This window comes from Pinus tabuliformis, chromosome 7 (assembly GCF_031772625.1).
Source record: "Pinus tabuliformis cultivar Carrire ecotype Pingquan chromosome 7, CPIR1, whole genome shotgun sequence".
In the NCBI taxonomy this organism is placed as follows: domain Eukaryota; kingdom Viridiplantae; phylum Streptophyta; class Pinopsida; order Pinales; family Pinaceae; genus Pinus; species Pinus tabuliformis.
This window is the reverse complement of record NC_142293.1, coordinates 1640858518-1640886105: the sequence shown is the minus strand read 5'-3', so window position 1 is coordinate 1640886105 and position 27588 is coordinate 1640858518. Positions and strand designations below refer to the sequence as shown.

The window sequence follows — 27588 nt, the reverse complement described above, 5'->3', positions numbered from 1 at the left end:
AAGCAGCCAGCAGCAGGTCCCACCATCCTGGAAGAGCCTGAAGCTAGCCCATCTTCCCATGACTCTGCAGATCTGCAAATTGACTAGCCTGCGGTTATCCCCAGTCCAGTGATCAAAAGGGGTGAAGTTAATTGCCCATCGTCCTATGCTTCTCTCTCTGTTCAAGTGACAATCCCTCACAATTGCCCATTAGGCATTGAGGCAGGCCATAGCTCGATGCCCAAGGCTGATACTGATAATCTCAGTCTTGATATTCTAATACCTGCCCAGTTGGTCTCCACACAGCTTGAAAGGGCGGTTTGCCAGATCACAAAGGAAGAGGATGCACAATTTTGGGACTCCTCCTTGGATGTGGACTGTTCTAAGAAAAATGAAGGAGCAGATGATGTCTCTGTGTCCCCCGCACAAGAATACATTGGTTCACCATTCATATTAGTTGTGCAGACCACAAATGACACAGAGAAGTACACAGCCACCATGGTTATTCAATAGGTGTACAAAGGCTCCCATAAAGAACATCCGAGGATGAGAGTATACAGAAAGGGGATGAAATTTGATCCATATCTACCAGATAAGGTCAAATGCCCTAAACTCTTTGAGGTAGAGGATCAAATCAACCCAATTTTGCAGATCTATGATGAACCGGCCGAGAGGAGGAGAAACAGTTTTGATGGCCCAACAAATGGCCAGTTTTTGAAGATTTATGTTGTTTAAGGTTCTCAGGCCTTAATGATTGTAAGCATTTTCTTTTACAGGCTTTAGCGTAGACTTAATTAGACTCCATGCCCAATGGAATACTAGGCAAATGTTTTTAAGCTTGTTTTGTATGAAGCAATGTTGCACGAAGCGGAAGCGTTTTTTGGAAGCGGGGACGCCGAAGCGTCATTTTCCAAAAATCTAGAAAGCGAAGCGTCCGCGGAAGCGTCTGCTATATATATATATATTTATATTTTTTTGCATTTATACTCAAAACAAACATCCCAAATACCAAATTAATTGTAGAAGACATGAAAACATGCATATTTTTGCATAAATCAAGATAGATATAACATCCATTGTACATTAATGATTAATTATTCGAGCATCAACCATCTAGAATCTAGATTCTTCTCCTCTTGTCTAGCCTTTGCCTCTACCTCGATTGTCTAGGGATATTAGTCAACATTGCCCAATCTTGATCAAACTACCTAATTCAAGACTTAAAATATGGTAGAAAAAGCTTAACATGCTTGATCGATGATTTTGACTTGATTGAAAGGTAATTTTTTGCTAAGGGCGTGCCGCGTGACAAAGGAGTTCAACAATTAACACCACCAACACTAGGGTACATATAAGGCTTGGTGCTCTTGATTAAATGCTAATCACATACCTTCATACTTGATATAATCTAATGAAATGCCACAATCCCATTGATCCTGAATTCCTGAAAACTGTTAAGTCTGCTGAATTTTGAATAGAATATGAAATTCTATTTTCTCCATATGAAGTCCAATGAAGCTGGAACCACTCTCAAACATCCCGAGTCATTTCATGAAAATGAAAATTAAAGGAGAATGTCACTTTTACTTTAAGAATTTAACATTACCATGAGGGAGCATTTGCTATATTTATATATTTTTTTTGCCTTCATTCGTCACCCTAACCCAAGGTGGACCCACCCCCAACAAGCAAACTCACCTAAAATTAAAAAAAAAAAACGATTTTCTAAACGCTTTTCCGGAAGCTTTTCTGGAAGCGTACGCTTCCTCCTCCAAAGCGCCGTACGAAGCGCGCTTCGGCGCTTCGGAAGCGGCGCTTCCGTACAACGCTTCCAAATTTCCAGGAAGCGTCTAAAAATGCCGAAGCGGCGCTTCCGAATTCGGAAGCGCCGTTTCCGGCCAAGCTTCCTAGGCGCTTCCGTACGGGACGCGCTTCGGGGCTTGGAACTGGGGGGGGCGCTTCATGCAACTATGGTATGAAGGCATTGGTATGCAGTTCTTGAGACCTCACAGGGAGGATCTCATCCCTAGAAGGAGCCAGTGTTAGCTCTGCTACATACTTCAGCATTTGAGGGTCAAATGCAGGTCTGCACCGGTCATCTTCCTCCATCTCTTTCATCCCGCTGCCTTCGTTTTCTTCCCACCTGGCATAAACCTCCGATCTCAAAGCCGCAAGCGCTAAGTTTAAGGTCCCATATCACCATAACCACGTGACCCCGCGCTTATATGTTTGCACGCTTTCATAAACCCTCCGCTGCAATTGCAGCCGTTAATTTTCCGCATCCTGATCTAACGGTCCTCGGCCGTATCCGACAAACAAACATGTGCGCTAATCTTCCACCGTCCGATCATCTCTGACATGATCGGACGTCATTCACTCTCCCCTGCTCTCTCAAGTTGACCGCATGTTAGCTCGCGGGGAAAGTGGTTTTGGTCATGTCACATTCGCCACGTGTCGAGCGCTGATTGTGATCGCGCGTCCGCGTACGATTATCGCCCGACCCCCGTAAGCGGTGCGATACATACCACTTACCGCCCGTCTCGCCCGTCCCCGCATGTTATCTCCCGCGCTACTCTTTCGCCCGATAGCCGTTGGATCTGCCCGACCGTGATCCGACGGCCTAGGTTTGTCCGTTCATGTTTTTTCCCGATACCTCCTGTAAGCCGATCTCCGTTGTCCATCTGCCAGATCTGACGGCTAACAATCTTTTTGCCTCCGTTTCGCCCTATACTCCGTGCCAAGAGATCTTTGCCGTCCATCTCTGCGATCCAACGGTCGATTTCCCTTCTCCATCCTTCTCGACTATCCACGTCCATAACCATTTTGTGCTCCCGAAGGACGAAGGTGGCTAGCTACCTGTACCTAGTGCAGTTACTCTTCAACAACTGCATTCAAGAGCAGTATGGCCGAGAAGAAAAGGACGTGTCTCGAGCAGTTACAAGCATTTATCAGTGATGGAATGTCTCCTATACTACACTCCACCTGTTCGAGAAGGACAACAAAGTAGCTGAAAAGATCAATTTTGTTCATTAAAGCACACAGACTGTAGCAGATACTCTTTTAGAGAGTTAAGGTGGTTGGTGGTCCATTATGACCCCTCCACGCATAGCACAACAACATATCCTTGTAAACAAACTCTATATATACCCAGAAAACAGAGGATGATGGTTGATGGTTGTTGTTTTGATGTAAGGTTCAACTTCTGGACACTGTAACTACTTTGATACTTGCAGCGTCTGGTCTTCATTTTCAGCTAATACAAGCTTCTTTTGCTGTTAATTGCTCACTTTCCATTTCTACTCTGTTCTAGGCTGTGCCTGTTATTCATTTATTCATGTGCTCTTGATATTTAGCATTAGAGGGGTTGTCATCCCACCTTTGTGTTGAGGTCTAGTATGTATCATTGAATGTGTTATGCAGGTTTTTGTTTACTTAGTGCCAGAGAGCTGTCATCCTGTCTGTGCATTAGGAAATAGATTTGTAGACCTTTTTATTGGTTGCAGCCGGCCATCACATGGTCTTGTGCATCTGCCGGTGTGGTCAGTATTCTCCATGTTCACCTAATCCTCAAACTGTGAGTAATTGGTGGTCTAAAGCCTTGTAATCTGGGGGTGTTCACCCATGTCTGGAGTTAAGCATTGTAGAAGTGGTTATCTGGCTTGGACAAGCATCATTCCTTCCATTCATCCACCCATTTCCAACATTTTGTTGAGTTTGTAATGTTCCCGAGCATCTTCGAGATACAACCTAGGAGAGTTTCTTGGGGTGATAACACTACTAACACCGCATTGTGCATCTTGTACTGATGCCACCTCTGCATTGCGCTGCAACTGATCTCATGCTACTGCTATTGCTGCAACTACTGCAATTGAGAACTGAGTCAACTCTGCCACTGGAGTGGCTCTATAGTTGCTTCATGAGTCTTTGATTGTTGCTAGCCTCTGCACTGTCCACTAAGTAACTGTTTGTGTTGCAATTACTCTGCGCCCCTCAGCATCCGACTGCCACTTGTACTGTTATTGTCCCTCAAGATTTGATTGCACCATCCTTAACACTGATCCATGTGCTACTGAATACTGTGGGCCCTGTAGCAAGGGTGATGATCCAAGAGGAAACACCTGCTAGATGCCTAACACCTGTCCGATGCTCAATACCTGTTTGATGCTCTCCTTGAAGGATCCTGCCTAACTCTGCCCAACCCTAGAGTCTAGAGCTCAATGTCTCCCCACCTCTCTCCTGGAGGTATAGTTGCATACAAGCAAAGTCTTCCTCCAACCTGGAGGACAATTAATCAATCTCCGCCGAAGTTGTTGCTTGCTCTTGCTTCTCCTTTTTGTCCTTTTTCCTATAAGGACACTAGGTACTGTAGTGACCAAAATCACTACACCTGAAGCATTTGGTCTTCGACAAATCCTTCTTCTTCTTTTCTCCTCCCTATGAGCCTTGTCCTTGACTGGGACCTTTCTTTGATTTTCCCTTCGATGCAAGGGCTACATTCTCCTCCTTCACACTCTTCGATCCTCTGCTGCTGCCACTGAGACTACTCTTGACTAGAGCAAGTCACATCTCCTCCTGCGTGAAATCTGCCCATAATTGATCCCAACCAGGTAGCTGATCTCATCCAGTGATGCCTTGGACGAAAGTTGCCACTTGGTGAAACCATTGATGGCTACACACACTAGTTCAACTTCTTGTGGCGTCTCTCCAACTGCAGCAAGCTCATTCTGGATATCTTGAATCGTGGTGAGGTAGGGGGTAATGCCTTCTCCCTTCTGCATCCTAGTGGTCCTCAACTTCTCCTTCAGGAACATCTTTCGATTCTCGGAAGAATTTTGGTATAGTGATACGAGAGCATCCCACATCTCTTTGTCCATATTCTCGGCCGCTATGTGTGAGACTACATGATCTCGCACTCCATCGAGGATCAACCACTTCGTCTTGGCCATCTCCTTATTGTAGTTCTCTAATTGTTGCTGGTTAGTTGGTACGAATACAACTCTCTCTGCATATGTCTTCGTACCATGTTCATCTAGTAGGAAAGTCATCCTGGATTTATAGATACAATAATTCGAGGTTTCATCTATCCTATCCTGATCTCGAAGTCTTGCTGAGGCCATTTTCTGCAAAACTCACAATTGAAAAATAAACAAGAATCTCCTCCTCTCTTGCTAGGCTACTTGCTTTGCAATTCACACTCCTTTTTGGAACGTGCAGTCGATCTGTTGGTTCTGCCTCTGCAACTGGAAATTTTGGATTTCCTTCAAGACTAAAACTGGAAACCCTCTGAGAAGAATCCCTCAGTGTGTGCAATTTTTGTTCCACCCGGCATTGTTTCTGCTACTGCAAAACTACTGCCAAAACAACTGTGCCCAAATTTGCTCTGCGAATTCACTGATCTGCTTTACTGGAACCTCTTCTCGGCTTCACCACCGCCTGCTGGAACTGCCACTGGGATTTGTGAATTTTTCCTGCCACCTGCATTGGAAAATCGACCCCTTTGCCCAACATTTTGAATTGCCTTGCTGGCTTTTGCTCAAAACCTGAAGAAATTGATGTTGCTCCCTCTGAGCTGCGAATTTCTCTCTCTTCGTCTCTAAGCCACTGATCTGTCCAACTTGCTTTGATATCATGTGAAATTTTTAATCTATTGTAGCATTTGGAAATTATTCTTCTAACTGATTAAAATTAAGTGCATTTTATTTGCTACGATAAATAACGAATAAAATCACAATTGCAATTTTCACCATAAAAATGCTGCAAAAAATAAAATGTTGGAAACTGAGAAATATAGAACACACACAAAATAAAAATGATAGTTATTTTTGGACAATTGTCCCCGGAAAACCCAATGCGAGAAAACCAGTGCAGCAACTGAGGGTTTTATTATTATGCAGTAGTGAAATTCTGAGTACAATAAAATGGATGCCAAGCTATTGATCCTCTCTGAAAGAAATACTAGCAAAATCACTGTGGGAAATTTACCCTCCTCCACAAGCAATCCTAGCTCAGTCTGGTCATTTGAATTGGCTAACTCGGACCCCTCTGCGCAAGCCTTGCAGAGTCACTCACACGCACTACCTGAATCTGCCTCAAATTTGCCTATGACTGGCTGTTGCTGCTCTAGAAATGATCTTCCGGCCCTCTGGAAAATTATCCTGGCTCCCGACAACTGAATCCATCTCCTACTCAACAAAATCGAATTGCCTCTGTGAGGCTCTGCACAGTCCCTGTGCAACCTCATGTGGAAATAACTCAACCTCCTCTCTTGACTCTCCGGAACTGGAAACTTCCTTCGGAATTACTGTCTCTGCCCCTCTGCTCCCCTTCTGGCTCGAACTCTCTTCCTCTACTCAACCTTTGTAGCTAGATAGGTCAATCTACCAAGGAACTCACACTACTGGCTTCTCTCTCGTGTGTTTAGCTCCAACCCCATCGACCTCCTCTTATAATCTCTCGTTGGCTCACCAACAACCATGATTAAATCCTCATCAATGGCTAAGATCATTTCTGAGTTGAGCTGAATGAGTTTCTAGAGAAATCCCACATTTCTCAATTAATTCCTGTTAATTAATCATTTTCCCTAAGTTAGACTTAGGAAAAATTTAATTACTGCTGAATTAACTTAATTGAGCCATCTCTTGGTGTTTTCTCTTGAAACTTTTTCTGGGTTCTGGAGCTCTTGTGTTTCTAAGCCTCTCTCACCAAAGCCAAGACTAGAACACCTGTTCGATGCTACAAAAATCAACGTTGAGAAAATAGAGCACACACAATAAAATTAACACCATTATTTTTGGACAAGTTTTCTTCTGAAACTTTTTCTGGGTTCTGGAGCTCTTGTGTTTCTAAGCCTCTCTCACCAAAGCCAAGACTAGAACACCTGTTCGATGCTACAAAAATCAACGTTGAGAAAATAGAGCACACACAATAAAATTAACACCATTATTTTTGGACAAAAGTCCCTGGAAAAACCCAATGTGGGAAAATCGGTGCAACAAATGAGGGTTTATTTTATTATGCAATAGTGAAATTTGAATACAAAAATCTGGATGCCAAACTGTCAATCCTCAACAAAATAATGTGGCCAAAAATTAGTAAGACAATTTTTGTCTCACCAGACATTGATCTCAGCTTTGAAACTGGTTGCTCGAATACCTCTACGTTAGCCTCTACGCAGGCCAATTCGTACAGCCTCTGGAATTGCCCGATGTTGTCGTTATGCCCAACTAAGCCTCTGAGAATGACTCGCTAGGCCTTCTGGAATTTCTCCCGGCCTCTAGTAACTGAATCACCCCTCTTCAGCTAAATTGAACGCTCCTCTAAAGCAACTTGCGCAGTCCATGCACATCCTCACTAAGGAAAAATCGACCCTCTTGATGTTGACTCTCCGGAACTGAAAACTCCTCTAGAATAGAGGTGTGTAATGGTCAACCCTATTAGGTGATTCTAACCTTTGAGGGGAAGTGAAAGTTCCAAAGTAAACCCATAAATTAATAGGTGTTACTGTAAATATATGATAATGGAGGGGAAAAGGTTTCATTGCCGAGTGCCATGGTCAACGAGTCTAGTTGATGGGGAGTCCACATCTTGAGTGTATGAATTTAAAGGAGGGAGCAATCGTGGAGGCATGAGTTACCCAACTTGACTTGCTGTTTCCGATCCTCTTTTGTGTCTTTTACTTCTTCTTGATAATTCTTTGTATTATTGCATATCGCTCAAAGGTTAGAGCTTGCTTTTTATGGTGTAGCATTTATATTACCCCTTAAGATGAGATAGTTTATTTGTTAAAATTGGCAACTCCATGTGGGTCATCTTATTTATGGCAGCTGATATTTTTCTTGGATCGCTCTCATCGAGAGGTGTAGGATTGATCTAAAGATCATCCGATTCCGATAAGTATTCATGGAGTTATGAATTTATTTGTGTTATAAGACAATTCGTCAAGGTTGGCCATTAACCAAATAAACTCCACATGTGCTCAACGTTTTAGTATAAAAGGAAATGACTTGAGAGTCATTTCTCACATACACTTCTATCTTGATTTCTCTCCACTTGTCTTGGGTTTTTAGTGGAAGAGAAATCTAGGAGTGGAAGCCCTAGACGTTGGAGGAAAAGAAGGCAACTCTAACGCTACAAGGAGGACAGCCCTAGTATCTACGCAGTCAAGTGAGAAGCCCTAGGATGCAGTCAAGTGAGAAGCCCTAATGCAGTCAAGTTTATGGGCCGCAGTGAGGGTTTGCTGTAGGTGACAATGTGGTAAGTAAGGGTTGTTCCAAGTGCATATTGCTGGGAAGATTAGGCCGAGGAACAACTGTGTGGACAACGGAGTCTTAGCCGCTGTATATAGGGTCAAAGGAACAACGTGGAGGCCGCCCTAGTGTAAAGACTGATATTAAATTTCAATCAGATTGACAGATTTCTTTCGTAAAAATGTAAAGACTGATATTAAATTTCAACAAGATTGACAGATTCCTTCTCGTAAATTCTATCAAGTTAATTCTATCAAATTAAATGCATTTGCGTACCTGATTCTCCCATCTGGTGTCGATCATATTGCTCCAAATTTTCTGGTTCCGTTACCAAACCAACTGATTCCTCCCTAGCTATCTGGGATCAACCTCTGCGGTTCCTAGATCCAGAGAACTTCGAAATGGAAGTCCATTGGCCCCCGTGCCCAAAACTCCAAGAACAGTTGAAGATTTTCCAATTTTTAGTTCCAAAATTCAGCATTTGGCTCATCCCTCAAACAGTTTGATTTTCCATCACCCTTCTCTATATTTTTTTTTCCCTTGAAATCCTCCTTCCTTTCTTTAAATAGTAGAGGTCCCTTCGCCTCTACATATCCGTTCACCGCCTTTATGAAAGGATATTATTTTTTTGTTAAGCGGTGGTTGCGTTGTCATGCTTCTTGCCTTTAATTGAATCAGATCCCCTTACAACATCGAGTGGTATCACTTTTTAATTATGACAGTTGGTACTTTAATTTATTAAATAGTATATGATCATAATGATTTTAACTATTAAATATTATTTTATGTTTATAACATATCAGGTTTAATAATAAGGTTTATGGGTTTAGTTTATTTAATATACATTTTGGGTTATATATGAGCTGGAAAACCTATGAATAAACTCAACTATATTTCTTACTAAATGTATATTCTTTCTATTTACGAGAATTAGGTATTTAAGTAACACTTTTGATAATTAATTCATTTATCTTATATTTAGACATTCTCCATGAATAGTCGATAGATATATATACTAGTGCAATGTATATGATGCATGCATATGTAGCTATCATATGCATGCCTCGCATGCTAATATTACTATGCTGTTCGTGTTTTGAGATGGGTTGTTACACCTAGACAATGTGAAGGGGCTGTAGGGACAGCGTGACCTTCGCCGCAATATGAAGGACCAGAAGGACAACATGACCTTAGCCGCAATATGAAGGACTAGAAGGACAGCATGGAGGCTACCCTAGACAACGTGAAGGAGCTATAGGGACAACATGGCCTTAGCCGTAGTTAAACAAGGCCTAAAGAAATAGCGTAGGTATGGAGGGTTACTCCCTTGGAGAATTGCATTCTTTAGAAGGCTACCTTGCTGATTTGTATGGATGATAAGGGCTGTAGGGTGTTGCCCTAACCAGTGATGCAATGTAGTAGTGCAGCGTGGTGAAACAACACATGGCAGCAAGGGTACATGGTGCTGCTCAACAACAAGCATGGACAACAACAAGCAAGGCAACTAGTACAACAATGCGAAGGCTACATGGTGCTGCTAACTAGTGCAGCAAAGTAAATAGGACAACAAGGTACATAGTGCAATATAGATACATGGGACAATTGTGACATGGCAGTTGTGACATCTCAGCAAAGGAGCATGGTGCAGCATGGCAAGCATGGACAACATGGATAGTAGTGGCAAGCATGGTGCTGCTAGCACATGAGACATGCTGTATCAGTATGACAACATGGTTATGACACATGGGACAACAGTGCAACATTATGATGTGTACAACATGGTTATAAGGTCCAACATTGTGATGATGGGTGTAGCATGGTGATGTGCAGCATGATGACGAGATGCTGCACAATGATAGGTGAAGGAGTCATCTTGGAGAATCAGTTGAAGCAACATGTCTTCAACTTATCTCATGTATCATCTTCTTAGAGATGATCTATGCTCTTATCTAGATAAGTCAAAGTGTTGACTTTTTTGTAAATGTACTATCTCTCTCTCTCCCTCTCTGCTAAATTATTGAAGAATATATAAGAAGAATTGATCAAGGGTTTCCCCACATTGGGGTTTGTCCGTGGCTAGCGCCACATCTTGTGTCCTCTTGTATTGGCTTGTCTTCTACGATTTATGTTTATGTTCTATCTGCAGTTTATTTTAATGCTGATGTGATTTCTAATCTGGAAAAGATATTGAGCTAACTGAGAAAATTGAAATAAACTGCTCTAAGCATAGAACATACCTAAAATTAACATTATTTCTCATCAGGTTTGGGACATGCAAGGGTTCCTTTTGATGTAAAGGAGCATCATGTACTCAAGAACCATGTGATGGCTAAGGAGGGTAGAGCTCATGCTAGGCTTTTTCCCATGCGCTAATTTATGTCCCTAACCTTCTTGTATTTTGATTTTCTTCATTTTCTTTTATTGTGGCCATGATATGCTCTTCCATTCTTTTAGAGGCAACAACCTCCAAGGCAATGTTTTCCGGCCCTACTCAAGGAGTGTGGACATATGGGTGCCAAATTTCAATGAACCAATGACAAGTTAGACCTAAAGAATGGATGTGGTATATGGGGCTTGTAATGTGTCATGGAAAGTGTTAAGGATGGTATAAGGGATAATGAACACATTATCTCAGTTTGAGTTTTCCAAGTAGTGCCCCTGCGATAACCCTAAGTCCTCAAGGGAGATCCCATCGGACTAGGGCTAAAGATTAACCACCCTGGTAAGGTGAGAGAACAGATTTATGGTCAAGATAAGTGAGTCTTCCAGATTACCCCTTTATCCATACTAATATCCAAAATAAACAAGTATAGGCACCCAATTGCAAAATGATCAAAGTACCTTTTGAATAGTAGCCCACCTTCATCCAAGTGGTAATGCCGGATGGGGAGAGGCACATCGCTAATGCAAATGTGGAGGCACATGGCATATGTTCATCAAAAAGTGCCTGTAAGGGGCCACTGGATGGCTAGATGTTCGACTAACTGTCAAATATAGGAGAGAAATTTTCTCTTATGTGGTTACCCATTTTCCATATGCTTGAACGGGTAGTTCTTGAGAAATCCAACAATTCCTGGGCTCATAGACCTATAACATGCACATCCAAGTTAACTTGTTTGGGAGCATGTGCATTGGGCGTAGGTTATCACCGTTGTTTTATATTATGATAAAAATCCATTCTGAAAATAAAATCTATCTAAATGCATATTAATCTACAATGAAACACAACAGTATGAAAGTGCAAGATTTAGAATCCTCACACAAGATGCAATGCAACTACCTACTCTATGCTAGCACATATTGCATCACCAAAGTATAATCATATAACCAATGTAGCCAATATATCATTAGATGTATATCATACCTCTTATTCCTATTTTTAATCATGGGATAGAACAAGAAAACATCACAATCATCTATATCATAACACTCACATATTGAATCATACAGGTGGGAGGTGGGAAAATAAAATATCCATGGATCGATTTCGCTATCGTGAGAAGGCATATAGGATGAAGAAGGGGAATCAAAATTTTGCTTACTCTTGCTAATCCTTTCTTGCAACCTGAATATGGAGTAATCGATGATCAATTTCAAGAACTCTTGCCCAATAGCTATCTCAGGCATACAACTCTCATTGATGTCCTTAGGGACATGCTGGGAGTAGTATGATGAAAAAGATGGCTGGAGGACAAGATCTCGACAACCAAGTTGCTCATCACAACAGTCAAGTTCAAAAGGGTCAACCAATTCCGACTCATCATATTCAAAATTCATGCAACTTGAATGCGATTGAGGGACGACAATAGGAAGATCTAAGTATTGCTCAAATACATCAACAATCATATCTTCCCGATTATATGAAGTATAAGGGAGGACAAGGTCGTTGTAAACATCATCATCAGTATCATAAATTGGATCCTTGTCAAAATGGTGGCTACTCATATCCCACTTCCCCTCTTCAATGTGCATAAAATCATAAACATTAATCTCCAGGGAATTCATGGGTGACCCTTTTCAAGGTCTTCGGAAAGTGCATCATCAAACTTAACATACATGAAAGGGGTGGATTTTTCCTCAAATCCTCTTGCCAAGGTATCATCTTCAACAAGATCCTCACCATGCTCCCTTCCTAGGTCATCTTTAGAGTTGCTTTCAATGTTTTATTCTTGACGATCCAGAAGGGACACTTCCTTTTGTTCATGGTGTTCTTCTGTATCACAACCCTGATTTCTTTCATTGATGGCATGATCATGATTTTCTTCAACATAATCTACTTGATGATTAGGGGTGATGCCTTCTGTTGGATGACAATGATCTTCCTCAACTTCTACATCTTCGAAGAGATGAAATTCCCTTTAGAGGGCTATGACCAAACCTTGACGGGTATCCTCATCATTTTGAAACATCCATAAGAAACTTTTCAATAAAAACCCTAATAGAAGGGATGCTTCTAGGTTCACATGAAGACTTAACCCATTCATGTTGATCAATCTCAAGAGAGTTAATGGATAACCTCATGAGGGTATCTTGATGGCCCATATTGACGTTTTGAAGCATATTCGATGAATTTTGCTACATGATCAATTACTGAAGATGGATCACCATCAAACTTCGAGACATTTATGATAGCATCTTTATCCCAACGATTTGGATATCCAGAAATATCCCTGACATCCAAAGTATGGAACATATCATCCAGACCCCAAGGAGCCATCACCTTGATTCTTGCATAACAACCATATGGGAAGTCGCCAAGGTGAATTCAAAATGCCTTAAAAGATGCTTGCTTCACCCTATAAGCATTGAAACTTTTGAAGATCAATGAAGAACTAGGTATTTGTTCTTCCATTGGAGTCGCTAGATGGGCATATTTATGTTTGTCTATGAGATAAGCTCAATCAAGGAAATGAAGATTAGACTTCATATTTTGAGGAGGTTGACTCAAATTCTCTGTGACAACAACGCCATAAGATGTTGCCTCGAAATCCAGCAGGTCTTGTGAGGGGAGCTCACAAGATAAGAACTGGACCAAGTGACAACAATATGAGGTGTGGCCCATTGTCACCACAACCACCACTTGTTAGTTTTTGGTAGTAGCGAACATGTGTTCTAATCTCTATGGTGTTTATGAGGTTAAGGAACACATTTTCTCCAATACCCAGAAAAGGTTTCACAAGAAACACCTCAATTAGATTAATTAGCCAATTATTAAATATTTTCCTAAGTCTAACTTAGGAAAATTGGTTAATCAAATCAAATTAATTGAGGAAAATCAATTTTCCTCCAGTGACTTCTGAAAAAGTCACTTGATGGGGTCAAGTTGATCTTAGCCATCGGTTGTGATTATATCATGGCCGTTGGTTGCTCAACAAGAGATTATAAGAGCAAGTTGATGGGACCTTGGAGAACACACAACAAAGACTCAGTGTTGCAATTTGCAGTGAGAGCAAGGGTGCAGAGGGAGACACCAGTAGCAAAGTTTCAATAGAGAGATTGAGTAGAGAATTTCTAGAGAAATTCTCCATAGGGTTTCCAACATTCTAGTGGTAGGAAGGGAGGCCAAATTTATTTGCAGAGAGGCTATACCAGGAAGTGCGAATTAGTTAGTGTGCTATGCTTGTTTTCCTAGTGCGAGTTCCAGAGGTTATAGTTCGAGTTCTAGTGTCGGGATTAGCTATCAGAGGAGGTGCGGGTGGCTTCATTGAGTAGCAGGAGGAAGCGTGGCTTCTGGAACGAATTTCCGGAGGCTAATCAAATTTTCTAGAGCTAGTGGTTCACATTTCCAGTCACCAGTGTGAGTAGCAGGAGGAGGTGCGAGTGGCTTCATTGAGTAGCAGGACGAAGTGTGGTTGCCGGAGTGAATTTCCGGAGGCTAATCAAATTTTCGGAGCTAGTGGTGTACATTTCCAGTCACCAGTGTGAGTAGCAGGAGGAGGTGTGAGTAGGCTAGGAAGAGGCCAAATTGATTTTGTAGAGGGAACTTGAGTTTCCAGATTTATATGCCCGTGGAGAAAATTATATGCCGGAGCTTTGCTAGTGAAAGACAAGCAGTTGTTGTATTTCTCAATTTCGCTGAAGAATTAATAAAATATAGAGCCTCATTTGCAGAACTAGTTTTCCCCACATTGGGTTTTTTCTAGGGACATTTGTCCAAAATTACCGGTGTCAAATTTTTTATGTGTGTGCTTTATTTTCTCAGTTCCTGTATTTATTTGTGAAGATTGCAGTAGTGAATTAATCGTTATTTGCTGAATTAATTTTCTGAAGACAAATAAACTGCATAAGTTAGAAGGTTAAATTCCAGTTGTTGCAATCAAGGAAATTTCACATGGTATCAAAGTGGATCTAGGCGTAAGGGGTTTGTAGGAGTAAATCAACGCAAGACACTGGAAGAGAAAGTCAAGGGTTTTTAACCTAGTTCCATTTCTCCAGTTTATTTGAGTTTCGTAGATTTTCAGAGATGGCCGCAACGGGTTTGAGAGATCAGGACAGGTTGGATGGAGCCTTCAACTTTGGTGTGTGGAGAGACAAAATGACATTCTTATTGGATGAGTATGGTTTGAAGAAGTTTGCGGAGAACATTATTTCCATACTGACATATCCGCAACAATTGGATACCTACAAGAAGGAGAACGCCAAAGCGAAGAGGATGATCCTTGATGGAGTCAAGGATCATATTGTTCCATATATCGCAAAGAAAAGCATAACGAAGGAGATGTGGGATGCCATAGTAAAATTGTACCAGGATTTTTCTGAGAAGTTGATGACCATCAAGCAACATAAGGGTCAACAAATCAAGCAATTAGTCCATTGGGCAATGGGGTCAACAAATCAAGTTTCAGATGTAGCTACCAAGGTCTTGACTATATGAATCAAGAGGGATAGAGGCAGGATAGATGGCAAATTGTAAACATATCAAACATCTTCTGAATGGTAGTAGAAAGAGAAAACGATCCACTATAGTAGGGCATAAAACATGAATCTTGCAAGCTTTAGGAGAAATATTGTAGATGTCTAAATCATATGAAATCGAGCATTAAACTAATGAATTTTGTCACATAATATCATTTAAACACCAAATAAATCAATTAAATGACATCACATAGAAAGGAAACTATCACATAAAGAAATTGACTGAGCATACCATCACAGGAATATCTGTATCATGAACATAATATCCTAGTCCTCTTGCACTTGAAAAGATGAATAATTTGATCACATACAACAAAAGAATACTTTGTTTCAAAGTCCAACCCTTCTTCCTTCTTTTTCATTCATTATATAGGAAAAATACATAAATTTGAGATCCACAATGTTTGGGAAAGTATTAATTACAATAACCATCAAGATCCAAAAGAAATGGATCTGAAAAACCTCTTCACCCATCTTTAGTCTGATCCCCAAGTCGAATTTGATGAGGTGGCCTTCAACTGTTGACTTGACATTTTTATAAGAAACAAATTTCGAAAAATCTGGCAAATTTCTGAAAAATAGGCTTTAAAGAGACATTCAGATCTCCCAAAACCATGATTACTATGTAAAAATTGAAAGATATTTTTTAAAATCAGCTCATTCCCCACAAAAACCTCTTTCATATTTGGAAAATTCATCTTCATCTTCTCGAAAACCGTGCCCAAAATGGATGACTAAAACAAGAAATAATTAAATATTTAAATCCTGAAAAATAGGCTGCAAATATTGTTTCATATCCTTCAAACCATGCTAGCTGGATAAAAACTGAGAGACGCTTCTTTAAATTGGTATGTTACCAACAGAAACTTTTGTTTTTTACAAATTCATCTCAATATGTTCAAAAACTGCGTTTGAAAATAGTGATTAAAACATGAAAATAACAAAATTACAAAATTTGGAAAATAGGCCTCAAAGATTCCTCTGTAATTTCCAAACCATGATGTCTGGGTAAAATCTGAAAAAGTTTTTCTGAAATCAGCCTGTTCCAACAAAAAACTCTTTTGGTTTTTTGAACTTCGTCACCACTTGTTTGAAATCTATATTTGAACATAGTGACGAAAAGAGAAAAAATGTTGGAAATTGCCATTTAGGGCAAATAGCTGTTTTAGAGTTTAATTTAAAATCCCTCTCTTATGTTGATTGGGGTAGCATCGGATGTGCTCTAGCCACGAAATTTGGTGGAGAGGTTGGGGCACATGAGATCTCCAATACCCAGAAAGGGTTTGGGCAGATTCTAAACAGTTTAGGAGATATTAAAATAATTAATATTTTTAATGGAGTCCTTAAGTCTAAACTTAGGGAAATTAAAATATTAATGTGGATTAATATAAAACTGTGTTAGAATGGTCCAAAAGACATGGATCAAGCCAGATTTAATCTTAGCCGTCGATTAGGGACTTAATCTCGGCCGTTGATATGTCAATAATAAAAGTATAAAAGGAGGCTTGAGGGTCGCTTGGAGAACACACTGAGGGAGACCAGTCAGTTCAATTTCCGGAGTGGAGTTAGCTGAGAAATTGAACCAGTGGTCTGGAGAGCAGTCAAGAGGCAGCAAGTACAGAACAGAGAGACAAGAGATCAGCATAGAGGCAGAAATCGCAGACGCAGGGCCAGAGGGAGTCACATAGAGCCAGCAGAGACTACACAGAGCCAGCAGGGCTTTCGTCATCCACGCAAAGGCTGCAGGAGTGACGCAGAAGGCCAGAGAGGCTGCGCAGAGTCTCAACAGGCTGACACAGAGGGTTTCAAGTCACACATAGGTCAGTAGGGTTGACGTTGGGTTCAGAAGAAGTGTTGGAAAATTTGTCTATCTATGGGTAAGCCAGTTTGGCACCCTGTTGTACTAGAAAATTGCTGAATAATAAAATCCTCCCTTGCTGCACCGGTTTTCCCACATTGGGTTTTTCCGGGGACATTAGTCCAAAATAACTGTGTCAATGTGTTGATTCTTGTGCATATGTTTGTTTCTGTATTATGGTGTGATATCTGCAGTAGTATTTATTTTAATGTTTATTGAAGTAATTTCATGAATAACTTATGGTGAAATAAGTAGGAAAGTAAATCAGTTGCTCCAGCGATAGAATTTTCACATCTTAGGCTTGAAAACTCTGCCAAATGTCATATCAAGATTTAATAAGGGTAAAGTTTCTTGAAAAATGGTTTGGGCACTTGAAAAGTAGTTTGGAAACTCATATTTTTAAACTTGCTATGGGCGCTATGAAATATTTTCGTAGCGCCACCTGTAGACTTCCGATAGGTTGATTTTGCTGCAAAAACTTAGGGAACACTTAGGATTAGGTGAAATAACTGTTTAGAAATGTTCCTAAGCTTATGTTACATTTCCACAAAAATTTTTCATAGGCCATTACATAACCCCTTGCACAATGAACTGATAATCATAACCTTTGGACCTTTAGGAAAGGTGCAAAATTGTTGCTAACAGGTCAAATTTTTCGGTTGTAGTCAAGATGGTCACTATGTCAGTCAATGCCCTAACTGGAAGAAGGAAAAGAAGGGGAAACAGACAACACTTCAACAGACATTGAGGATTTGTCTACCAAGTTGGAACATGAATTCACTCTCATAGCTTACCTCTCTAGCTCCACGTCCATAGGTGTTTGGTTTATAGACAATGGAGCGTCACAACATGTGACGGAGGTTAGAGACTATTTCACCAGTTACAAGGAAGAGGAGATGGACTTCTAGATTCATATGGGAAACAAGACGAAGTGTACTCCAGTTGGGAGAGGTACCCTCGGCATTTAGAGGGAGCCAGGCAAGAACACCAGTGTTACAAATGTGTTGCATGTGTTAGGTTTGGGCATGAACCTAATTTCAGTTTTTGCACTACAGGATAAGGGGTACGATGTCTACTTCGTAGGGAAGAAGGTGTATATTAAGCACCAGAGTTGGAAGAAGGTTAAACAAATTGGGGTTCGAAGCAACAAGTTATACAAGTTGCAGTTCGATTCTCCAAAGGCACTGATCAACAATAGTAGCAGTGGCAAAGACTTGGGAGAGTTGTGGCATAGGAGGATGGGACACTTACACCATGGAGCACTCAGGTTGCTGGAGAGATCGTGACTGGAGTTCCAGAATTGAGCATGGAACATGATGACACATGTAGAGGGTGCATACTTGGGAAGTTCTCAAAGGCAATGTTCCCAAGGAGTGACAATAGAGCCAATGGTGTATTGCAGTTAGTACACTCAAATATTTGTGGCCCGATGTCCACTGAATCTCTCAAGGGTTACGGGTATTTTGTGAACTTCATTGATGACTTCTCCAGGAAAACCTAGATCTATTTTTTGAAGACGAAGGACGAGGTCTTCAGTCGCTTCCAAGAGTTTAAGGCTCTTGTGGAGAATATGATAGGCAAAAAGATCAAGGTTCTTTGTATGGATAATGGAAGCGAGTATACAGATAAGGACTTCATTGGAATCTGTGCAAAGGAGGGCATCAGGAGAGAGTGGACAACTCCATACAACCCTTAGCAGAATGGGGTTGCAGAGTGGAAAAATAGAACGATTGTTGGGGCAACAAAGGCGATGTTATATGACTAGGATATGCCCAAGTTTCTATGGGCAGAGGCATGTAGCACAACAATGTACATACAAAACAGGGTTCCTTACAGAGTGTTGGGGAAGATAAGAACAAAGGAGGTCTTCTCAAAGAAGAAGCCAAAGGTTTGACACTTCAAGATCTTTGGCAACATAACATACTTTCATGTTCCGAATGATAAGCACACCAAACTGATCATATTACAGAGAAAGGATATTTCTTTTGCTACAGCGAAATGACCAAGGCCTACATGATCTACATGCTTGGTAGCATAAGGATAATCGTGAGACGAGATGTGAATTTCCTAGAGGAGAAAGACTTCAGAAGATCTTGTGAGTTGCTAACAGATGATCAGAGTGGGGCAGTAGAAGCTCCAAGGGTTGAGCAACAACCGCAGGGACAACTGAGCACGAGTACAATTACCAATACGAGGAGTAGCTCAGGTGCAGGAGGTCGTGTGAGTTTACAACAGATGAAGCAGCAGGGGTAGGATGAGGAACTTGAATCTCCAACCACCACTAGTGGAAAAAGAAGCAGAGATGTGCTCCAGACATTGAGGGATGCACAAGAGCTCGTGGGAGCTCCTAGATCGAGCCATGCGCAGAATGCCATGGTGGAGGGGAATACAACTCCATCATGATCAATGGTGTATGGGAGGTAGTGCCTAGGCCCGTGGATAGGTTAGTTGTGGGCTCTTGATAGATCTGTAAGATGAAGTATTCTACAAATGGTAGTGTGGAGAAGTATAAGGCTACGTTTGTGGCCATGGGGTATGTGCAGAAGGAAGGCATAGATTATGAGGAAACCTTCACACCAGTGGCCAAATATGCCTCTATCTGGGTAGTGATCTCAATAGTAATGCAAATGGGATGCCAAATTCACCATAAGGACATCAAGACTGCATTCTTGAATGGAGTAATAGAGGAGAAGGTGTATATCGAATAACCAGAGGGATTTGAGACGCATGGGAGAGACACATGTATGCAGTGTTGAATTTCCACAACACTCAAGAATTTGGTTTAGGTATTAGAATCTCAAACACAAATACACTCAAATGCCAAACAATACTACTTTGCACAGCAGAATAAACACAACAGTGAATCAACAAATGCACAATACACAAAAGGACTGAATTTTAGGAGGAAAAATTATGGATGGAAAGTAGAGATGACCACCAAGGACTTGGATTAGTGCCTTATCCCTTGGGCATATGGTGTCTTATAGGATGTTTAAGATGAGATAAAATGTCCCTAAGGAGGCTCGAAATTGATGCCCTAGGTACCAATTTCAAACATTTACCTACTTCTAGGGATAATGTTTCATGAATAATTCAAAGATATTCATTCACTAGGAACATTCATTATATGCCATACATTGGATAACATATGAAATACTCTAGTAGAAAGCTTTCCAAAATTAATCTTCAACAATTAGGGCACAAATTTAGCATTTTCTATAGCAACAATTCCATACATTAAACAAATTCAAGAGACAAATTTCATCAACATTAGGCACTTACAAGATGACATGCAATATATCCATCCAAGATCCAACAAAAAGTTTCAAAGAAGAAATGCGAATTAGCTCCAAATGTAGAAATGCATTCAAAAAGATTGTCCGATAGCTAAAGAAACAAGTGCAAGTTCTTTTCAAGAAATCCAATCCAAGTGTGATGATGATGAGTAGCTCAAATGAGCTCTCATCTATTTATACGTGATCTAATAAGTCGAGTTAAGCCTAGAAGCCCGACAACATTATGAAAATGGGCAAGATACATCCCTTGGTCACAAGTCGACCAAGTAACTTTACAAAATATGAATGAACCATCCAAATGCAAGCTGAAAAGATGATGTCATGCTGATGTAGAGCCATTGGAAGGCAAATTTGAGTCCTCTTTGTGCCAAAATGTGTGAGAGAGCTCCATAAATCTCGAACTAGGGGATGGCCCCTAACTCTCAATGCGAGTCATCATGTGGGCTTTAATTTTGTGTTTGGGGCATAAGAGTTGGTCTCATGGGTTTCTTGGTGATATAATATCTTGTAATGCTCCAATACTGAGGGCTCTGATGATGCTGCTTGCCCTCCCATGTCTCAAGGGGTGAGACAAACCTCATTTGGGCCTTGGATTAGTTGCCACACCACGTGGTAAATGCTAAGCCGGCTGGGGCACACTAGTCCAAGTGCATCATCTCGTGAATAATGTGAGGCAATAAACAAGCTGTTGAAGGTGCCCTGTTCCCACCAAAAGTGGGTACGCCTAGGAGAGCTTTTCTCTTATTCATCTTCTTCTAGCCGACAACGAATAGCCCCTGAGAGCCACCTCATAGCCGATGTGATGTGCCACTTTATCTCTACTCCCTGCACCAATTGCATGTTTCCTTGCTCATCTGTCAAGACCATATGTTAGAAGGTGGGTAATCCGACCCTAAAGGTATGTTTTTCATTGTGCAATCGGGTGCTTATGCTTGTTCTTCATTTGGGCATTTTGGGCACAAATTATTGGGTGACTTAGAAGAAGGAAGGTCTTTGACTATGGTTTTGTTCCCTCACCTTAAATGGGGGATTAATCTTCAATCCTAAACCTGTGGGACCTCCCTTATTGGCCTCTAGCTTTAGGAAGGACACTACTTGGGAAACCCTGATTTTGGTGGTGTGGTTCTGTTTTCTTGTTCCACATTTTTCACTCCCCTCCGTACATTACAAGCCCTATTTCATCATCTTTTTTCTTTGGGTCCACAAGGCACTGGGATGCCCCTCCCCTGTTGATGAATGTAACTAGGTTTGGTCTTCATAATTGTATTTGAATCACAATGAAACATAGTTATGAAAAAAAAGAATTTTATTATTATTATCATGACTTATTAAAGCATGGGTTTCATGATTGGGTCATCATGTTTAAGGTAAAAGTCCCCATTGAGGACTTCTAGGATTTAATTGTCCATTAAATTAGACTCTTCTTGGGCTTTTGAATCATGTAAAAAGAATCAATATTGAGTCAAATAGACTATTTGTCCCCTCCACACCAAGTCGGCTTCAAGAAAGGTAATTCAACCTCACTAGAAGGCTATATATACAGTGCAGTGCAATTCATTTGAGACATACAAGTTCGACTTCCAAGCAAGGGCAACGAAAAAGTGCGAAGTTGGAAAAGGAGTTAGAAAAGGGTATGAAATTTGAAAGGAAGGAAGAAAACATCAAAATTGAAGTTTTGGACCATCTATCTCTCACCCAAGTGAAGTATCTAGGAGGATAGATTTCTTTATTGCCAAGTCGAAGTTGTTGCTGCCAAGTCAAAGTTGCTGCTACTAGGTCGAAGTTACTACTGGAGGGCTATCATCTACAAAAGAAAGAAAGGGTCAACTTGGTGTGGAGGAAGTCTATGTCTAGGTCAAGGGTTTTGGATTATCTTGTGAAACTATTGAAGGAAGAGTTGTTGACTGGGTTTTGCCCTAGATAGGGTTTTTTCCCTAGCTGTCCGCCTATATCTGGTGTCTGTAATCTTTGTGCTATTGTTTTGGTAATTGCTTGATGAACTAAAAGATGAAAGAACATAAAGATAAGAAAGTCACAAGTAATTATCTATATAAAGAAAATCTTTCTGCCTTTCTGATTTTCTAACATCCCCTTGTCCATGTATCTGGGTTGGGCCTAGAAATGTTGCCCCAAAGGTTGATGCAGTTAAAAGAAAGTTAAAAACATATCATGGCCAAAAGCAAGAAACAAAAGAAAAAGATCATAAAATGCAAAATATGGTAGGGACATTCAATTTAGCACGTGGGAAAAAGCCAAACATGAGCTCTACCTGTTATGATTATGTCCATCACCCTAGTTCCTAGGGCCCATGAGTGCACCTGCACGTCCCAACCCCTAGTGGGTGATGAATTGCCCCACCTTAAGGGGGTAATAACTACTTTACTCATACACATCACGCTCTCGTTTCCTGGAGCTTTGAGTAGTAATACAAAGAAAAATCAAGAAAAAGCAAAAGGTGAATAAAGAGGAGTGGAAAAACAAAGGTTGCGGTAACTCATCTAACCATGATTGCTCCCTTCTCACATTTGTATGCCCAATATGCAGACATCCCTCATCATTGCTATCATTGTACCCATGGCATTTGGCCTTGAGACCCGTGTGACCCCATTCATTTCATTATTATCCACATGCTACCTATTAATTGAAGGATGTACCAGGGACATGTCTTTCCCCTTAGGTGCTGGGAAGACCTAATAGGGTCGTCTATTAGCCACTCCTACCAAGGGAGGTAGTACTATTATCAGATCAAAACCTTGAATTTGGAAGAGAAACCCCATATGAAGTCTTAATTTGCCCTTTACTAACAAGATTGGTTCACTTAGATGCACTAATGAATTATCCTACTCGATGGTGAGGATGCAGAACAAGTGCTCTTGGGGTCCTACAACAAATAGTTAGTGTTTCAAGCTTTAGCTTCCTCAATCTTGTCAACACAAAGGGTGAACATAGTTCATAAATAAATCTGAATTCTCTCTGCAAAACAAACACTCAAGCTTAGTGGAAAGGAGAGAGAAATGTTAGCAAATATAATCTACAAATATTCTACAAAATTTAGACTAAGGAATTGGAACAAAACTCCAATTCTTGCATAATTTTCAACATGCTCTTCAATAGCAAAATAAAATCACTAAGAGCACAAGAAATTGGGACAAATGATTTTAAATGAAATTAAATTTTGAAACACAAGCTAAAGGCCGAGGATCCCTACAACACAAAATTGTAAGATGAGGCCTTGGGAGATGACAAAGGCGGAGTTTTCAATGAAATCGCTTAAGAGTTGGATGATTCTTCCAAGAATTTCCCCTCACGCTTGAGGCTTGATCCAAGAGATGTGTCTACACAACTTTAAATACACTTTAGATCCACATTAGATCCACAATCCCCAAGCAAATGGGTGACAATCCCAATGCTCCTTCATGAAAATTTGAATCCCAAGTGGCATCAAGAATCCCTCAAGCAAAATTGAATTCCAGGATGAAATGACAAGTGTAGAAAGGTAGGGACCCATGTGGGGACAATTTCCCACAAAAATTTCCGCCAAAATTCTTCCAAATCCTCCCAAATGTGCATTAACTCCACAAATTCGAATTTTCCAAGTAAGCAGCTTCTTCATTTATTGCCAAAAATCCGATTTCCTTGAGCGGGCCATGTATTTATGATGCAAGGTGTCAAATCATCCTCCACTTGTTTTTTGAATCATTCCTTTGACTTGAGATAATTTCCATGTCATTTTGTCACGTGGAGCTATTTATTTTTCTCCATTTAATTTATTTCTCGTTTAATTAATTCCCAGACTTCCTACTAAACTTAGGAAAACTAGGTTTTGAGGGTCTAGAACACATTTTTAACCCTTCAAAGTGTGTCATAGTAGAAAGTTGAGGGTGAGGTGTAATTTTGATCACACATACCCCATACAACTTCTGTAGACATCACTTATTACATTTCATATACAAAATTTATTCTTATTTCCATCTTGCGGGAAATTTTAAAAATTAAAAAGTGACCCCTAGCCTAATCAAAATTCCATGATTTTTTTGTGTGATCTAGTATGGTAATATATAATGAAAAATTCGATTCCATGATAAAACCCCTTTTTCTTGGTCCAAAAACTATTATTTTGAACTTTTTTCCTCAAAAAATCCCTTTTGACTTAACCACCTTGGTCCATAAGTTCATTTTTTCTTAAGAAATTGATTTTTTCCTTGATGGAGGACCTCAGAAAATTAATTTCTTTTGGACCCACGAATTTTTGAGGGATTTTTTTTTCCTTAAGAATGAGTCTTTAAAATTTAATCTTCCTCGGGAAGGTCACCTTCTCCAAAAAAGATTGTTTTTCCAATCGGAGAGAATTTTATTTTCTCTCAATCTTATTTTTTTGACTATTTTCTGGCTAATTTCTTTTGCTGTTTTTTGCCAGAAAACCAAAAATAAAAATAATTTGAGGGGATAAACATAGTTTCAACCCTCAAAAGGTGCCTAAACACAAAGTTGAGGTGTAGAGGTTCTAATTATGAATACTCTACCCCCTTCAAATTTTACAAACATTTGATTTTACAATTTAGATCCAAATAATAAATGGACATTGACTTAACCAAATTCTGCAAGAATCAAAACATGATTTAGTATGATAATTATACATAGACTCGATACACTAGGACTCACTTAAGACATCACCATCGAGCCCCACCCTAGCTTTGGAGGTAAATTTGGGAGAAAACTACGCTAATTATCCAATTGTTTAAAAACACAGATAATTAGTTGAGGTTAAAAAACTCCCTAAGATGAAACTCGTTGATGAAAATTCCTAAGCTTACCTAGGTGTGTTACATGGATTCATAGTCATACTAGAATCATTTTTACAATAAAGGCCCATGGGGCAGCATAATTTGGGTTTACATGACTTGACAAACTGATGACAGATAATGATAATCTTTGGCTGCTTGACTGCTTGAGCATGATGGAGTGCTTTGAAAAAAAAGTATGCTGCTATAGGGTGGTTGACATGGAATGGTCAATAGGAGGTTTTGGTATTAATTTCATGGAGTTCTCTCTTTCTTGGTGCTGTTGGCGGTGCATTCCAGCCAACAGGTGCATCAAAGACTTGTTAGAATGTACCGCCAACAGGTACATCAAACACTTGTTGTGATAGTTATAGACATCTACAAAGCTTTCAATATTGATCCACTTTAGGGGTAAGTCGACCACTTGGAAGGAAGACATTCTGGGGTTTCTTTCCTTCATTTTTCCATTTGGAAATTTATGTAATATATGCATAGGTCGGTTATATATTTGGAATAAATAATGATGTACTGGTGGCATATTAATTTCTAAGTATTTACTTTGTTATTAATCTATAAAATAGAAAGTTTCTGGTAGTAACTTTCTCTTCTCAGGATTTGTCGCTTTTCATTTTGAGGCTAAATTATTGTGACTCCAGGTTATTGTTTTACTTGTCATTTATGCGATTGGCGTTCTCTTTTCAGGTTGTTGGTACATTATATACTCACCACCAGAAACTTGTTATTGTTGATACCCAAGCTGCTGGTAATGACCGAAGACTTGCCTCCTTTATAGGTGGGCTAGATCTCTGTGATGGTCGTTATGATACCCCAGAGCATTCTTTGTTTAGGACTCTTAAGACTGTACATAGAGATGATTATCACAATCCTACTTTGATGGTAAGCTCGGATAATCCACTTTATTTTCTGGTTTTTGTAAAAATATGATACTTGTGCACATGCAAACTTCTCCAGATTGTAGTCAACTGTATTATTTTATTTTCCTATACCTAACTATTTGCAATGTTGTGGTCTTTATTTGATTTTTGTAATCACATAATGTGTTAAATATATAATCCTTGTTCTTTCTTTACAACAAGAGAGGCCTTTTCTATGTTGGTTTTGTAATTGTTGAAAAACAAGTTATTTTTCAGATAGCTTAACTCCTTTACATTTAACCTTGTCTTATTATTGCCCCTGGCTTTCCATGGTTCCAATTTCTGATATTTTTCGCAATTCACATATTTACTTTATGTAGAGTAGCATCAGTTCATCACAAAGAATATCCAACTATCTTGCATTTCGGATACAAACTGTAGTTCTCTAGTGAGTTTCATTTTATTTTCTCTGATTGGGCCAATATCAGGGAACAGTTGATTCTGGTGGCCCAAGAGAACCCTGGCATGATTTGCACTGTAAAATAGAAGGTCCTGCTGCATATGATATCCTTAAAAATTTTGAACAACGCTGGAAAAAAGCAACAACATGGCATGAGATTGGTAAACGTTTTAAGGTAATTTCTCATTGGCGTGATGATGCACTAATCAATTTGGATCGGATATCATGGATTCTTAGCCCCACAGTGAATGTTCCTAGCGGTGATCCTCATTTATGGGTTTCAGAGGAAGATGATCCAGACAATTGGCATGTGCAGGTTGGAGGTGATAAATTTTCAATGTAAAATGTGTTTTCTTCAGTTTTGTAGTTGGAAAATTTTGAGGTAATGCAGCTTTTTTTTTTGAAGAAATAGTTAATGGCAGGGTTTGTTTTCAATTATACTAGGTTTTCCGTTCAATTGATTCTGGATCAGTAAAAGGTTTTCCAAAATCTGTCACAGAAGCACAAAGTCAGGTGATTCTTTGAGCTCGGTCTTCAAGCTTGTTGCTTCAGTCTTTTGAATATAGCTTTTGTCTGTGGGTCAACTGTGAACCTTTGCTTGCTTTTGATGGTTTATATAATATGATTTCACTGATAAAGGTTTTTACTGATGGTAGATGGTTTGATTGGCCTACATTGTAGCAGAATCTTATCTGTGGAAAAGATCTGGTTATAGACGCAAGTATCCATACAGCTTATATTAAAGCCATCCGATCTGCCCAACACTTTGTCTACATTGAAAATCAATACTTCTTGGGATCTTCTTACAACTGGTCATCTTACAAGACTGCAGGTATGGATCTGATTGGCTTGATTTTGGCTTAGCTAAAAGAGTTTGCACTAACTAATTTTTAAAAATAAAATGTTTTGCTGAGGGTACCCTTCTACAGTCATAATTGCATTAAGAGAAGTGAGGTTCTCTACAGTCAAGTGTGGGGTAGGTCATATTTGTGTGTTTGTGCAAGAGTGGGCTCACTAATAAAATAAAATGGAAAAAATGAGTCGGCATCTTATTTGTTTACTTATCATAATGTAAAGAAAAGCCAATGCATTATTTATCTTGCCAATATTCAAACAACTATAATCTAGCATACATCCACCTTAAACTTGGATCTTTTACATGTTGAGAGGGACAAAAA

At 39.9% G+C, this 27588-nt stretch overlaps 1 protein-coding gene across 3 annotated transcripts in view; it reads left to right on the top strand.

Moving 5' to 3' along the window:
* Nucleotides 1–27588, top strand: part of LOC149254654 (phospholipase D delta-like) — a 233237-nt gene that overhangs the window by 45505 nt on the left and 160144 nt on the right. For 2 of the 3 annotated variants that reach the window (XM_089460205.1, XM_089460203.1), the window contains exons 3-6: nucleotides 25778–25972; nucleotides 26439–26726; nucleotides 26855–26923; nucleotides 27092–27242. In XM_089460205.1, the coding sequence (XP_089316331.1) occupies nucleotides 25778–25972; nucleotides 26439–26726; nucleotides 26855–26923; nucleotides 27092–27242 (703 nt within the window). The remainder of the gene's footprint in view (nucleotides 1–25777; nucleotides 25973–26438; nucleotides 26727–26854; nucleotides 26924–27091; nucleotides 27243–27588) is intronic. The other variant, XM_089460204.1, reaches the window with a different exon arrangement.